Source organism: Cinclus cinclus, chromosome 8 (assembly GCF_963662255.1).
Source record: "Cinclus cinclus chromosome 8, bCinCin1.1, whole genome shotgun sequence".
Lineage (NCBI taxonomy): Eukaryota > Metazoa > Chordata > Aves > Passeriformes > Cinclidae > Cinclus > Cinclus cinclus.
The window spans coordinates 16,018,731-16,035,571 of NC_085053.1; the positions used below are offsets into that span (position 1 = coordinate 16,018,731).

Consider the following 16,841-nt stretch of genomic DNA (forward strand, 5'->3'; position numbering starts at 1 on the left):
GTGTTGTTTAAGCAACAACAGAAAGCCCTGCATACAGCCTGAGACAGCTAAAAAGCTCATTAATAAACGGCCCTGTGGTCTTGGCCCGAAGGAGTCAAGTCCCTTTCACCTGGCGCCTGCTGGGCCGATCAATCCTCTTTCCCATTTTGTCAGTGGTGTCCAGTGTGCCCCGCGTCTCCGGCTGAGAACTGTGCCCGCGGCTCTTGCCTGGGGAAGAGAATGCGCCCCCACAAACACCCACCGGAAAACTGAGAGGGGAGAAGGATGGCAGAGGGGAGAAGGATGGCAGAGGGGAGAAGGATGGCAGAGGGGAGAAGGATGGCAGAGGGGAGAAGGATGGCAGAGGGGAGAAGGATGGCAGAGGGGAGAAGGATGGCAGAGGGGAGAAGGATGGCAGAGGGGAGAAGGATGGCAGAGGGGAGAAGGATGGCAGAAGGGCACTGCCTCCACAACCAAATGGGACCATTTCAAACACAGCAAGGGTGAGGGCTTTGCTCACACCAGCATGACCCACAGGAGGCCTGCAAAGTCCATTTCCAGCGGGAAAACTCCAGGTTAACTCGGCTCTGGCTGCATCAGGCCATCCTACCCCACCTTGAGTGTACAGTGTCCAGTTCAAGTTTCAGCAAGCATCTGTTGGAGTTATTTTTGCAAGTCAAATTACACAGATCTAAAGAGAAGTCAGGCAATAGGACAAGGAGATCAATTCAAACACCTCATCTGATAAAGCATCCTATTCATAATCGCCTACATTAAAATAAACGAGTATTAATTTTTGGCAACACAAAACCAGAGGACTGCGATAAGCTTGCCTGAACTTGCCTCTGGGACACAGTGGACACATCTTCTCCTTTTAATTAGTAGCAATCAGACATGAGGGTTTGTTTGATGGTGTTGGTCGAGTGATGAATCTGTACTATTCAGTGCATATTAACAGTAGTGTCAATTTTTCCACTTCAAACAAGACTCTTTCCCTAACACCGTTCTGCTCTATTTAATTACTATTCTGCCAGGCTTAGGCTTGCTGCCTAGGATGATGACCAGAAAGCACCACTGTGCAACCCACAATGTGCTGTTTTTTTAGTATTTCTCTCTAAAAATACCTCCAAAACCAGCAAAGTTAAGACTTCAGTTCTTCAGACATACCACAGGACCTGTTTCATATACTTAACTACACGAAGCCACGGCCACGTACCAGGTCAGAGACTGCACTATCAGAGTAACCAAACCTTAACTCCATTCTCTTAACTAAGGAGGTCTCTGTGTGCAATCCTCATCTTCTCAAACCCAAGTTTTACAGCATGAAGTACTTGTAACATTTGATGGCTGCTTTTGGTAGCGTTTTTCTTCAGAAAGGAAAAAAAGTAGAACTTCTTGGCCATCAGAAAGAAGGGAAATCCTGGGTTAACTCTTGACTTTTACTATTAATGAGGAGCCAGAAGCATTTAAACAGAACAGTTTGTTTTAACTAAGCATTTATGTGATGCTGGGAAGGTATGGGGCTTTTTTGTTGTTTTTTTTAATTACTGAATGTTGAAACAGAACACCTCCTTGAAGCATTCATGTGCATCAGTCTATCAAACCATTTAGTCAAATTAAATGTGTAATCCTTTAAAATGCCTCCTTTTAAATTAATGAGTTTAAGTAGCTTGAGTTCACCTGAAAAGATCGTACGGGCACCTGACCTCATGAATTCTTTCTATTAATTATATTGGAAACTTGTTGGAAGGGATACTCTGCATAATCTTACTGTACCCCAACAGATGTGAGATTAGTAAAGCTTAGTTCCCCCTACCCAAATCTGTGGCATTTAAAGCAAACAGCTTCAAAAGAGGAAGAGATAAGGAATAAAGGGTAAGAGCATATACCTCCTCTGCTATCTCCTGCATTGTCTGTACTGGAAGTTAAGAGAAATATCAGTTCAAAGCTTTTCTGTAACAATGCTGAGACAAACATCATACCACTGTTTTTTTCCTGTAAGTAGAATCCGTGGCCCTCCAACTGATGGTTAATCAGCTCTTTCACAAGGAGAAGAGAGAATGAGTCATTCTGTTTCCACTCAAAGGAGTTTAAAGGTGCTTATGTAAATATCATAATTAATCAGATACTAAAGGCAGGCATTTCATTATTTAGCACCTCTGCCACAGCCTTATTTAAGCCCTAAGATTTTAACATTTACTGTTCAGATATGCACACTTCTCCTTCAACACTACAACAAAGCAGATTAATTTAGCCTCTCTGATTGCTGTTTATTTTTAGTTAGGACTTGTTTTGTGCTGACAAACCACTTTAAAGTTACAGTCGTCGTTCAACCCCCCCCAACTCTTTCCTCCACTTGGCAGTCGCAACTCGCCCTGGGCTAGGCGCTAACAACCGCACCCGCACGTCTCTCCCTCCTAATGAAGGAACCATCCTGAGCCAGCCCACCCCTCTGCCCTGCGGACACCCACCACGAGAAATAAGAGCGGGGGGGAGGGGGGAAGAAGAGAAAGAATTGAGAAAAAGGCAGCGAGGAAGGGGGAAAGCTACCCTGACCGGCCTGGCCGCCGCCTCACCTGATGTAGTCGTTTCTGCAGAGAATCATCCCGCTCTTGGTGTAGCAGGAGGTGCCGATGTCCCCCAGCTGGGCCTGGCAGCAGGAGCACTTGAGGCAGCGGCTGTGCCAGTAGCTGTCCATGGCGTAGAGCAGGAAGCGGTCGGCGATCTTCCCCCCGCAGCCGGCGCACCTCTTCCAGGAGAGGGAGCCCGCCGTGACCGGGGGCGGCTGCGCGCTGCCGCCGGGGTTCACCATGGCCTGCACGGAGAGAGGGGCGGGGGCGGGTCAGCGCCGGCCGGGCTGGGCCGGGCCGGGCCGGGCCGGGCCGGGGGCGCGCAGCTGGCGGGGAGCGGCGAGCAGAGCGAGTGCAACCCGCCCCCCCCGCTCCGGGCTTGTGCAGCTGCAGCTCACAAGTCAGGAACAGTCCCGGGGTTTGTTTTGCTTATGAAAAAAAAGTGTGTGAAGAGTGGAAGGGAAAAAAAAAAAAAAAAAAAAAAAAAGTTGTGAAACTGGTTTTTCAGTCTAGGAGAGGCTCCGCAGGCTCGCGGCAGTAACGAGGGGCTCCGGACCGGCCCTCGAGGCCCTGGGATTGTATTTTTTGTAGTTTTGTTCTGGAGAACTAAAAACACACAGAGAAAACACTCCAAATTGAGGACACTGGCCCGAATAATAGATCATTGAACTTCAGGACGCCTGTTAACTTCCTACACAAACGTACTCAACTTTTGTCTCTCTAATCTGCCCTTGATCAGCAGTTTAAATGCTAAAGCTTTGTTACTTAAAAAAAAAAAAATAGTTTACCGGCCCTAGGAAAGCAGCGGAGTAATGAAGTGCGTCGCTCTGGCTGCGGTTACTCTGGCCGCCCCCGAAACTGCTACTAAGGGCATTTTTCACTTTCTAATAAATGCTTTATGCAAGCAGGACAACCGAGAGATAATATAGGAATCAATTCATAAAGCTTACTCTAAACCGATTAATTTGTTGCCTTCAATCCAGGGTCCAATAAACTCCCGGTGTTCCTCTAGTCACTTATACTATAAAAAGATCAAGTTATTTACTGCCAATTAAGCAGCATGTTTTGTCTTTGTCCTTTGTAAGCCGTATGTGCTCATGCCGAGGCATCTGGCTATCTGCTAAGGACCTTCAGACTGATACGTCCAGAGAAGCGAGGACGAACTTTTCCTGCCACTGGCCCAACTAGGCTGCAGGAGGAGAACTGAGGCCGATTTAAACACACATTTCTTCAGAAAGAGTACCTGGAGGTACGTCCAATGACCACACAATAAACCAGGAGAACTGCACCAATTAAGCTGTAACAAAAACCCCGAGACTTTGGAAAGAAAACCACTCTAAAAGCCATTAGCATTGCATTTATCCGAACGCATCGTGTACCTTTATGTAAATTGATTTCTGATGCATTTGTTCAAGGAATTGCCTTTTGTTACAGTTTCCAGCTACAGCCTAATGAATCTGCATTTCCTGCTCCGAGTCTTTAAACCGTTTTCCTATGCTTTAAATCACTTCAGATTTCTTAAAAGAAAGAAAAAGGCTCCATGCCACCACCTTAACCTGTCTTTGTCGAAGACAAACATGTATAAATATAAAATGGGAAACGTTACACTGAGAAAACCATCCAGTAACCCCATTAAGCTAAAGCTCTTAAGGACAAGCAATACCTTAATGCTGATTAAATCTAAAAAGATGAATCAAGAGGACTGACCAGAAAGTGACTCCCTAGATAACTAAAGGACGGGCCCTCATCAAGTTTCATTTAGAGTTGGGGGGGGGGGGGAAGCTTTTAACTTAAATAGGCTTACTCTAGTAATTACAGAGCCAAGCAATTTTGGTCCTGGGATAGGAGTCAGTGAAATAGAAAGCAGAGCTAGAAGCTAGAGGCAAAATACCCCCCCTTTTAACAGCGCTTTTTAAAAAAAGCTTGTTCGTTTTTAATGGAGACTAAAGGAGGGAGAAGCGGAGAGCTGGAAATTTGTAGTACAAAAATGGAAGCTTAATTCATGTCTTGGTTTTAATTAGGTGATTCACCGAATTTCTTCTGGATTGAAACAAAAGACTGTGTGTGGGGCAGGAAGGGAACCGGAGAGGAGAGAAATAGAGAGCTCACTTTGATCTTTTCTGCCACTGTTTCAGAACAGTGTTTACTACGAGGGAAGCGGGTGCCCCAGCCTCCCCCACCCAGCCACCCCCCCCCCCCCCGTCCCCTCCATTCACAACCGAGGCAAGCAGAGCCCTTTCCCGGCGGCAGCAGGGAAGGGGGGGGTAAGGGAAGGCGCTCCAGCGGCGGCCGCCGCCAGGCTTTGTACGGGGGGCCGCGACAATGCCCGGGGCCCGCGGCGCCCCGCTCCGCTCCCCTCCGCCCGGCGGGCAGCGGGACGACGGCGGCGGGCGGGCACCGCGCACACGAACGCTGCGAGACACGGGGGAGCGACCGGCACTTCTTACCTGCTTCCCCTCTATATTGCAAAAGGCCGGGGAGCGCCGCTCGGGGTGCCTGAAGAGGTCTTCTTGCAAACAAACGAGCACAGCGCTCGCCCTCTCGCCGGCTGGAGGCAGCCCCCCGCCCGGCAAGGGGCAGCCCAGGCTGGAAAAATACAGATATTGCTATGAGGCGTTCGCCCGGGTCCTTCCTCCAGCTCCCGCTTCCCGGGAGGGGAGCTGCAGAGCTCGGTCCCCGCCGCTGAGCCGCACACGCAGGGCGCCGCCGCCGCTCGGTGCTGCAATCGCCGGGCAAGTTTGGCAATGTGGCTTCACTTTGTGCCGCTTCCCCCGCTCCCCCACCTCCGCCCCCTCTCCGGGCTGCGGCGGCTCCCGAGCCTCCCGCGGCGCGGAGCCGGCCGGCCGCGGCCCGCCGGAGTGCCTCAGCGGAGCGGGCGGGAGCCGGCGAGTTGGAGCGGGGCCGGGCGCGGAGCTGCTGCCGGGATCCTGCGGCGGCGGCTCTGGCGGGGCGCGGGGGGCGGCCCTTGTGCCCGTCTAAGCGTGAGGCTGCAAGTGCGTGTGTGCCCGCACGGTGCGCGTGTGCCCGCTGCCCTCACACATGTGTTACTGACAGAGCAGAATCCCAACTACACTCCGGCTCGGCGCCCTCGTCAGCCCGCCGCAGCCAATCCGCCCCCGGCTTGTTCAGGCGGAATAATAAAACCTGCCAATCCCCGGGAAGACAAAGGAATGAGTGAGAGGGGAGGGGAAAAAAAAAAAAAAAAAAAAAAAAAAAAAAAGGGAGGAAGGGAGGGGGCGAGGAGGAGGAGGAGGAGGAGAATGGAGAGGAAGGAGGGAGTCAGGTGGGCAGCGCTGGTCGCGCCGTCCGCCCGGGCGCTGAGGGGAGGTGCGCGGCCGTGAGGGCACCGTGCTGCCCCGCCCCGCCCCGCCCCGCCCGCCAGCTCCCGGCCACCAGTTGAGAAACTTGGCGGCGAGGGCTCGTCTCGGCTGTCCCCGAGGGCAGGCCCGCTCCGCCCGGGGGCCGATGTCCCTCGGAGCCCTTCCCGGTCGCTGGGCGCTTCCCCCGCCGCCGCGGCTCCACCGGCCCGGGGGACGCGCCGAGGGGAGGCGCGGCCGCAGCAGCCGCCGCTTGCCGCCTTCGCGGCGCCCCCCGCGGCCGCGTCCGGCCCCGGTGCCCGCACCCCGTCCTGGGGTCCCGCGCCGGGGCGGGCGGAGGCGGCGGCGGGCCGTGGGGCCGTGTCGAGCCGCCGACTGTCACACGTTCCCCGCGGGAGTGCGCTGCGGGACTCGGGCGGGCACGGCCCGCGGTGGCCGCCCCAGTGGAGGTTGCGGTGGGTCAAGCAGCCGCTGTTGACGGCGCTGCTCACCAGCAGGGCAGGCAGCTGCATTTCTGAGGGCGAAGCCCGGGGATGACGGCAAATCGGAGGAAGTAATGTTTAGTGGGGACGCTTAAAACTGAAAAACCCACTACGTATTAACTGCACGCCTGAGAGGCCTAAGTGCAGCACACAGGATAAGCACAGCCCCGAATCGCTGGAACACAGCCCCGGAATAACAAAGTGCTCCTGAACGCGGGCGCTAGTGCCCGGCACAGGGGCCATTAAGCGCCTCTGTCACCCCGCTCTCCGCGGCGGAGCCCCCTCATTCCCGGGCACACTCCCGGGATTTGTTAAAGGACAGAAAAACTTCCTAACTGGAGTTTCTCGATTCCAGACCGCTGACGTAAGCAGCGGCCAATGCAGCGGTGACCGGGCGGCAGCAGCGCTCGGGCCGCGCTCGACGTGCGGCGCGGGAAGGGCCGGGCCGGGCCGGGCCGGGCAGGGCGGGCGCGGTGACCCCGCAGGTACACGGAACTCTTCCCGGGAGCACTTCCGAATGAGTGAGCGCCCCGGCGCAGGAATGCTGCCCGGCCGCCTGCCCGCGGACAGCCTGGCGCTGAGCCCGCTCCGGCAGTCGCAGCCCAGGTGTGCTTTAACCACATCGCCACCTGTGGGCCTCCCGCAGCCCTGCAGCCCGGCCTGGGCTGGGCACGGAGCCGTGCGCCCAGCAACCATCGAGAACTGCAAGGAGAATCGTCTACCTGGGAGAAATGTACGCGGGAAGACCTGGGGTAGCGAAGATACATTTTGCTTCTAAATTTATAGGAAATAAAATATCGACATTTGAATGGCGCCACAGGTATGATTTAAACAATAGGGAGAAAATCCTATTTCTGTGTTTCTCCATAAACTGGGACATGTTCAGAGTCTGCTTGAAGCAGACCTGGGAGCTCATGGAAGGCTTCCACAGGGAAAGGGGAGAGGACCAGTGTTATGGTTATTTTTTTTTTTTAGCATAGGTCTATGAAATACATCATCTGGATGTAATCTCCATGTACATATTACATTTAAACATACTCAGCAGTTTTAGATTTGTTATGTAGGATCTGGGACAATTTAAAATATATAAAGCAACAAGGCATGCTACAAATAATCAAGAATCACTGATATTTTAGCTCTCTGACAGTTAAGAACACAAGAACAGAGCAAATGCCAAGCTAAAATAAAATCTACATTGTGTAATTATCTAAGCCTGTAATGGCTGGAAGCTACCAAATTCAGACTCTGGGAGAGCCATTAGGACCTCTCCTTATTGGAAAAGATATTCTACCAAGAAACTCTGCCATAGGCACTGAAATGTTTACTAGTCTTAAAAATGAGAGTGATACAAAAAAACAGGAATTACCTTCTCAAGGAGCAGAGTTTTAAACGGCTTAATGATGTCTTCCAAATAGCATTACAATGTTCATATCTTTTTCTGAAATCTGATCATCGCTAATTTTTATGATTAATTTTAACAGAGGAAACCTTAACTGAGAGCATTTTGCAGAGCAATATTTTTCTAATTTTTCTTTTGTGCAGCATCTGCTGTTGCTGTGCTGTCATCTTCGTTATGTTTTTCATTGTCTATGTGCCATAATGTAATTAGTTAGTTCAACATCATCTGTGCTATTAGATGAGATGTTTCTATGGTAAGTTAACATAGTTCTGTGTAATTGGTAGATTTCAGCAGTAGGCATGAATGTATCCATCAACTTTAGGTCGATTTGAGTCCACAAGATTTAAATTCACTTGGCATACGTTATCCTAGAAGACTGTTAATTTTGGCTGAATGGATAAAAAACACAATGCAGAAGAAAATCTGGCTGCTTATGTTGCGGTACTGTTGGAGTCAGGGAAGGGAAAGCAAAAAATTGCTGGCTTAGTAGTTGCAATATGAATGTCTGGAAAATGTTACAGCCTGAGATCCAAATCATTCTTAAACCTAGATGTGCCCCCAAGATATCAGGTAGTCCAGAATTCAACTAGGTTATCTCTCTGTTCAGGAAAGGAGTCTTGGTTCTCTCCCTAAATACTGTGGGACCTCTGGGTTCTCTCCCTGAATAGTGCATACCTAGGGGACTTTCTTTTTCTTTAGAAAGAAGTGGTGAGGCTGCTGCTTTGAGGTCTTCCATGTGGCACTTTGCTAATCCACGTGTCTTGCAAGCTACACCTTTTGAATAAACAAACTTCTAAAACAAACCCTCTGACTCCAATCTCTCCAGAAACAGTGATGAAAAACCAACAGCTATTCCTTAAAGTAATGCATCCTTTTACTCACATAGGATCTTCTGGCTCAGGCCTCAATCAATTTAAAAATGTGACTGGATTAAGTATTTAAGTCAGATAGGCAGTGATATGGTGGAGTCACATCCTGGCAGAAGCTGGGAAGAATCCTGGATGGCTTCACTCTTAGCATTCTTTTCTGAGCAGCAGACGGTACTCTTTGCCCAAAAGAGTAAGATAAGTTGCATTTAGAAATATGGGTATAGATTTTGACTTGCTTATAAATATATGAGTAACTTTATTTACAGGAACCCAGAACCATGGGAGGTAATTAGTAAGCACAGTTTGCTTAGGTAAGGGCTTGCAAGACCCTTTTATCATCACTGCATCCATAACTTAGGACAGGAGCCAAATCATATAAATGTCAGTAATTACAGATTCCTATTTATATTAACAATAAAGTCTGCTTTTGGAAGAGCTAAGGCTGTATTTGTAATGATGTCATATGTCTGAGATTACGTTCACCAATTTGTCCTGTGCACATTTCTGTCAGGAAAAATTGATACATTACCACAAGCCATCAGCAGCAGCAAGTCCAGCACGTGGGTTCTGTGACTGCAGGCAAAGATATCAGACTTTGAAATTATATGTAATTTTTGTTTAAAATTAAAAGTCTCAAAATGCCTCTAGAATATGTGTATGTAATAACAAGTTCATTACATTAAAAAAAATTGGAAATGTTATGTGAGTTTTGAAAGAGGGCTTTACATCCCACAGTCTATAGCATTTTTTAGGCAAATCAGTTACCATTCATTTGCTACTCTTAAACATATACTGACAATTGGTTTTTGTGATGACATATCTGTGGTGATATTTTGTCTCAAACATGAATATTTTTATGATTCACATGTCTCCGTCTTTAACAGGGAAAAAAATCCTTTGACAAATACCTAATATAAACTCATATAGAACTTACCCTTTGGGGTAAAAAAATGTTTTCTTCACAGACACTTTTATAGAACTGGGATTAATATGTTGCCTCTATTCACTAGTCACCTTAACAAATGGGAGGGCGGGACAGCACGATTTGGTGCTGTTTGAGAGGCCCAAATTAGAGATAAAAGTAGCCACTGAGCTACTTTAAATTTACAGTACAAAAAAGATCAACTGGAAAGGAATTACAAAAATAAAAATCTGACTCCATCAGCTGACCAAAATGCACTTACCTAATGCAGAGGTACATGTTTATAATACTATCATTTATGCAATTTGTTGCAATGAAAAATGAAAACTTAACTCTAGCCTGTATTATCTAGTAATTAGCCAAGTAACTTTAAATATGCAGAAAAAAATTAGAATATTATCCCTGAATGAATAAATAGCATGTTTAATATTTTTTCATGGTGTTGTCCACACAAAATACCTTTATAATTTCATTGAAATGATTTTCAAAGATGTGTGTCCAGTAGCAAATCCTCCGTAATTAGAATATGTGTCTGAGTGTATCCAGAAGATGAATTATTTACATGTAGTTCATTGCAGTGGAGGAGTATGTTTGATATCTTTCTGAAGTTCCCATGATCTCTGAACGGTGCTGTACTGTACAGAAAGGTCCATGACCAGAGTTTTCACCCTATTTTGCACCTATCCACAGAGAAGTCCTCTGTGGTACCTGGCTTGGGCTGTAGTGGAACCAATGGAGGAACATCAGCTCAAGCTGTTTTCTCTGTAGGTCTTCAGGGGACGTTCTCAACTTAGAACTTCATAGGGTTGTTGTTGTATGATACATCACTCATGGGAAGGCACAGTTTTAGCTAATCCATCTAGATGTTTGTGGTGACTGTTTCTGGTGGGAATTTGACACTGGGCATTGTTTCAAAAAGCTGAGAGAAAGCAAGGTGTAGGCTGAGTACTGAAACACACACATCACATAGATCCCCTGTTGAAGTTGTCTTTTTAATTTAAGGGCTACCAGCAATGGCATGAGAAAATGGAGGGTTACAAAAATGAAGAGGAAGAGCAGCCTGGTGACTTGTGTCTGGCAGAAATGCCTCTATCATATTTGATTTGAAATTTACATAGATGCCAGGAGTTATGACACAACTGTCACTTTAAGTTCACTTAACTGGACATGAAACAATAATGGCAAACAATCAGAATGACAGTTCTACTCTGCAGTGAGGTTCTTCGTATCTCAATTCTGTAACATTTCTTCTGTGCACTCCGCCAGACAAATGTGTTTCTGTTATTATGATTTCTCTGTTTGGCTCAGTGCAGCATTGCTAAAAGCAAGAGGGAGAGTTTCTAAGCTTTCTATTTAGTTTTTCAGCCATACCATTTATCAAAGAAAGAGTTCCTTAGTAACAGTTTTTAACATTAACTCTTTAATAGTTACCTTCCTGATGCAATCCATTATTTAAAAACATTGTATTGCGTAAGAATATTACATTATTTTTAATATAAAAATATAGCTTTCTACTCTTAGGTTGTTTTTCATAACTGCAGGGACTACAATACTCCATGACCATAACTCTTTTTATCATTCTACTATGATTCAGTAGCTTTTGCTGTCTTATAAACAATCTTACAATTAAGAGCTAATGTTAATGGAATAGATTGTTGTCATAGGATAATGGTTTCCTGCTGCTAGATAAATGCTGTGGCAATGCTAGGACATTTATTGAAAGTAATAGTGAAGACAAAGCTAAGAGATTTATTTTTAAAGCAGGTGCCACAGATCCAGTGACACCATTCTGTTAAAATTGTTTTATTTCTATTTCACTAAGAGACTGATGAAGATGGAAGCATTTTGCCTGATGTATGCAAGTGCAGCAAAGTGACAGTGGTTCATTTCACTGTAACTGAATAAGCTGCATTGCACTTGGCTTGGGAAGAGATTTATCGTGTGGCTCATCCAATCAGAAAACAGTTTATCCATTAACTACAGCTTTAAAATATGTTGTGTTTCTGTGAACAAGATGGGGCTTGATGCTTTCTTTCACAGAAACAGTTATACAGGGTTTGCAGAAAAGGAGGAAAGTGAGGCCCTTTGGTGCTTGTTCCACCGGTCCTTCCAGAAGTCCTTCCCCTCCTTCCTCCATGCTGCAGGGATGGCAGGCTGGGAGAGTGAACCTGTCTACAGTGTGCTCCCCTCCTCCTAAGTCAGTGGTTCCTTGTCTCCCTTCTACACTGGAGGGTGTTGTGTCAGTGTTAGCAAAACAGAAATGGCAGCACTGCTGTGCAGAGGGTGGACAGGAAAGTTTTTGTGTAGTCTAGTGTTTCCTTTGTCGTTGTACTCACAGGGTCTTGAAGTTTTGGAAAATATGCCTTCTTCCTTTTCCATGACTTTCAAAATTGCTCATCCCTGAATTCTCCAACAGAGAAGCGTGAAAAGCAGAGCTTGTAGAGCTTCATAGGCCCTCTATCTGCTCTAGTGGAATTGCAATAAAACACCTTGATTGCCCCAAAGATACAGCTCCTACAAAACTGGAGTCAATTGTCAGGAAGTACATGGGATCCATTCAATTCAATGAGCTGTCTATGGACAGATATGCCCTAATTGCCTGACTTAGGCTTCAACAAATCCTTTGTCTTTTCTTTTGAACTGTGGAGCAGCAATTCCAAGTGACAGTGCTGTAGCTATGACAGCTTGAGGATATTCCACAAATAATAAAAAAACATGATCCCTTCCTACAAACTCTGATCATTCTGAAGCATCTTTAAAGTTGTGTTGTAAAACAGTATAATGACTTTATATAACCATAAAGTCCCTGCTAGGGTTTCCTTAAGAAACAAACTAATTTTATGATTAAGGCCCATGGACTTTGACATCAAACCAGCAATTCACTGCTGCAAGGACTTACTCTCTGTAGCTGCTCAAAGCACAGTTCTGAATTAACTTCTAAGACCAGAGCTTGAGGCAGTAAACAATTTTAACCTTTTCTTGACTGCAGACACATCTCACAAACAGGAGTTCAGTAAATACAAAAATTTCACTTTAACCCATGTGCAGATATTCTGAGAACTAATTCATTCTTCAGTTTCTGAATTTTAAGAAAATGTTTGTACTAACAAGTGGGCAAGTGTTACAGTACTTGTTCTAAAGGGCCATCAGGTAAGGTTGTTCCTCTGCTGAGCCTAGCCCCTTTCATAAGGGATTTTCATAACGGTGAGCCCCAGAGAGAACATCATAGAGAAAAACAGAAATAGGAGAGAACTGCAATTGTGACAGAATTAACCCTTGCAGCTGTGAGGTCTGTTGGGTCATCTGAGAGCACACAGTGCAGAGCTCCAGCAAATATGTAGTCTTCCAACTAAATCTCCACAACACCTGATCTTCTGCTTGTGCCTTCTGGTATCAATCTCCTATCTGAAGTTTAGGATTCATAGGAATGATCTAGGAGATGGAGAATTTCCACATCCTTAAATCACTGGAGTAATTTACCTAAGTACTTTTAAGGATGTGACTGTAAGTACTGTAAAGTCTTATGATTTTATTAAAATATTTGGTGTACCTGTTTAAAGTCACAGCTCTGGAATCATGATCTAAATACAAATCTGCTTTCAACTTTTTTTTTTTTTTGGTAGGAATTTTGAGTCTTCCTGGTTAGGCAAAATATTAGCTCTTAAAGAACAACCAGAGACAAATGAAAATATTTTTTTTCCCATTTAGTATTTTGTTTTAAAAGTTATTATCCATTTGGTCTAATAAATAGTGAGGAGTCATGACATGAATTTTTGGGATTGCCAGTACAATAATCAAATGTCCTATCACCACATACTGAATCTGCCCAAGAAATCCTCAATTCAAGGAATTTTTAAACCTATTTTGTTGATAGGTTTCTCCACATCACATGGGACTGCACGCAATCAATCAGCATTTCATCTCCATACCCCATACTGCTTCCCCCAGAGAGCCAGAATTCCCCATGTCAGTTATCCTATCATAAGGCAGATCCCCAGCCTCTTGCAGCTCTTTGAACTAAGGCGGCTGTGTATATCCCACCTGGATCTGGCCCAGATGCTTTATTTCTACTGCATGAGATGATTAATTATGTGGTTTCTTTCTGTTTGTCTGATAGAAGCTGAGGTAAGAGAATGATGGTTGCTTAGTGCACTGTTATTAAAAAGCTGCTTTTGATAGCCCTGAACAGGCTTGAGTTGTGTGCTACAACTAATCATAAAGCTGCTTGCTTGGAAATGTAATGCTTGTTAATACTACACTGTACTTTTACAAGTAAACGAAATTTTGATTGGCTAGAGTTTAACTATAATCAGTAATTAAGGGTCAGCCATCCAGTAAACTCATTAGTTTACACCAATTACATTTGGTATAGTAACTAATGATTTCAGGGATCAAGCCATTTATTTCTAGGCTTTCAAAGTATAATTATTGTGTAAATCAGATAGAGTGTAAATCTTTTCCATACGTTTTGGTTGGTAATTGAGAAATAAAATGGTTTCCAAATGTATTCTCTGTCCAGTTTTTGTTCTGCAGTAGATCTCTCTGGGGACTCTTTAAAGTATATGGAAAAGGTGATGTCAACAGAAGTGTACGCTGGGCAAACTGAAACAGGATTAATTAATAGAGATGAAAGAGAAAAGCCAGCCCCTTGGAAATCATAGTCCAGGTCTCAGCTTGGACATCACACCTTAAACTGACAGTTTACAATCTTAAGCATGAGTCACACAGATTGACAAGTATTCAAAATAGAAGAGAATTAAAAGTCCTTTATGTTTAATGTATAAAGGCCTTCCCAATATGCAGTCTTTAAGATGGTGTAATCTCTGGAGCATTTTGCTTTGAAGTTTAATATGTAGCTCCTCACATCCACAGAACGTTTTCAACACGTTAAACAAATTAGTCTCTGGTTACAGAAGTTTTTAGATATTTACAAGTTGCCGTTTAACTAAATTTAATATGTGCCAGCGAAGTTGCTCATGCACTTGTTCATTTAGAAAAATGCACTTTTGGAATGATTAATAAATAAACCAGCCTTTCCTTTGCCTTCAACTTTGGTGTTTATTTGAAAGCAATCTACTTTAAAAAGACATTAATATCCCTAGAATTATTATTAGAATAATTGCTTTTACTCTTCTTGGAACACACATTTTTTCTTATTTCCCTTCAGCTCAGACAGCTTTTGACTCAGATATAAACTTCCTATTATTATTCCCCACTCCCCACCCCAAAAATGAAGAATAGGAATTATACACTTTTCACTAAGGAATAATTAATTTGTCTCAAGTATTAGAACAGAGAATTGTAGAATGACTTTGAATGGTAGTCTCTAAGGAATAGCATTGTTTGTTCTCTTCAGTCTTTAATGAGCTTTAGTAAATGGCCAGGAAAAATTACCTTCTTTCTGTAATATGAGAGAAGCGAAGAATGAAGGAAGCTATAGAATCCCAAGGAGAAAAGGAGCAGCCAAACACACACACACACACACACACACACACACACACACACACACCCTGTACCACATCACTTCCAATGGTTAGTGTTCGTTGCAACTGAGCACTAGAGCTCTAGTTTTCCATTACAGTTAAAACATATAATATCCCTAATATTTTTGTCGGAGAGAAAATTCCTGGATGTCTCCCACACACTGACAGGATCTGGCTTATGTTGGGGGACAACTGCCTAAAGCTGAGATCTGGAAGTCATTCTGGCTTTCTCTGTTTTGGCATTGATTTTGTATTTTAAGACTCTTTAGTCTATTTTTATTGTATTTCCACCTTTAAAAGCAATTCGCCTTGTAGTGTTCCACCATACTGCCCTGTCTTTTAATAGAAATGTTTTCCCTCCACCACGTATTTGCTGCCGCTCCTGTCCAGAATGGTAACACTGGCAGGTGTTTGTTTCAGCTACAATGAACCTGCCATGGTGGATAACAGAGTATGTTCAGGAACACACTTCCCTCCCCTCCAGTCTCCAGACGTCCTCACTACTCAGTCCCATAATCTAGTCAGTGGTGCTGAGGCAGCTCCCTGGCTGCTCTGGGGTATGAGGGAGTTGAACCATTGCAGCCAAGTAAGATCAGAACAGTTCTATAAGGATCTTGTTGAGCAGGGTCTTTCTCCAGTCCATCCTGTTGGAGCTGTTCCAGCTTGTCTGGAATAATTAAATGGATTAAATTGATTGTTCTGTGTGATTGCTCTCAAAGCATTACTGAGAGCAAGAAACCTGGGGTTTGCTACTGTCTTCCAGGGAATACCTCCGTACTTGGTTTTAAGTATTGACTGGTGCAGGTCCTGGTTTCCCCACCCAGGTAAGTGTCTCTACTACAAGACTGAAAAGTCAATCTCAAGCTTTCCCACTCAAAGAAACTAGTCAGATCACCCTCCTCATAGAAGAGTCAATAATCTCTTGGGTAGGGTGCAAATTCAGGGGGCAAGAGATTCGAGTTGAAACTGCCTCAGGCAGAGCCTAAATGCAGGTCTCCCATATTCTGGCTAAACTGCACCAGCCAGGAGACTGAGCCACAAAGCTCAGGAGAGGAAGATGGGCACAGGAACAAGGAAGAGAGACGTGCAAAAGGTGACAGTGCTGTCATTATTATTATGTGAGAAAAACCTGGCACAGGTGTGCAGTTCCTAGAAAGCAGCAGAGCAAGCATGGTAAGTTGGTAAAGCAACACATGGTGTTACAACACCTTAGTCTGATTGTGGCTTTGGATCATGGGAGGTGCTCTCATGGCAGACATCAGATTGCTGACTAGAGCTCAGGGTCACGAGGGATGTGAAGAGAGATGATGAAAATGGGGAGAGCTGCCTAGACCCATCCCAGACGTTCAGGGAAAAAAGATAAAAGTAAAAAGCTGCTGCCAAAGTAAAAGTAATTTCTAACACGGGCTCTCTGCAGTGCAATTGTTGGAGAAGAATAAATGGAGAAAGATGGTTGAAAGACAGATAGGAGACAGTGAGAATGGGACCAGTAAGTGAGGCAGAAATGTTGGAAAGAAGACAAAGAGGAAGAAACATCAGAGAGCCACAGAAAGATTGGACAAAGAAAATAGAAAAAAACATTACTTACCAAGACACTTCACCTCTCATTGCCTCGATCTTCTGGCAATAAAATAATAACAGTAAGAGAATCACAGAGCATTTCAGTGACTTTGAAGTCCATAAATATTTAGGAGACATTTAAGTGTCCTGTTGATTGGGATTATGTTAAAAAGAAAGCAGGAAAATTTAAGAGAATGTTTTGACAAGTCTAAATCAGGGCTATCAGGAAGAAAAAAAGGAACAGGACTTACAGGACTTGT

At 45.0% G+C, this 16,841-nt stretch overlaps 1 protein-coding gene across 2 annotated transcripts in view; it reads right to left on the reverse strand.

Moving 5' to 3' along the window:
• The window catches only part of LMO4 (LIM domain only 4), a 41,590-nt gene that overhangs the window by 9,376 nt on the left and 15,373 nt on the right, over positions 1-16,841 (reverse strand). Inside the window, exons 1-2 of one of the 2 annotated variants that reach the window (XM_062497485.1) lie at positions 4,997-5,113; positions 2,556-2,794 (exon numbers count right to left, since the gene is read on the reverse strand). In XM_062497485.1, the coding sequence (XP_062353469.1) occupies positions 2,556-2,791 (236 nt within the window). In that variant the 5' untranslated portion in view covers positions 2,792-2,794; positions 4,997-5,113. Of the gene's footprint in view, positions 1-2,555; positions 2,795-4,996; positions 5,114-16,841 lie in introns of those variants that run through there. The other variant, XM_062497486.1, reaches the window with a different exon arrangement.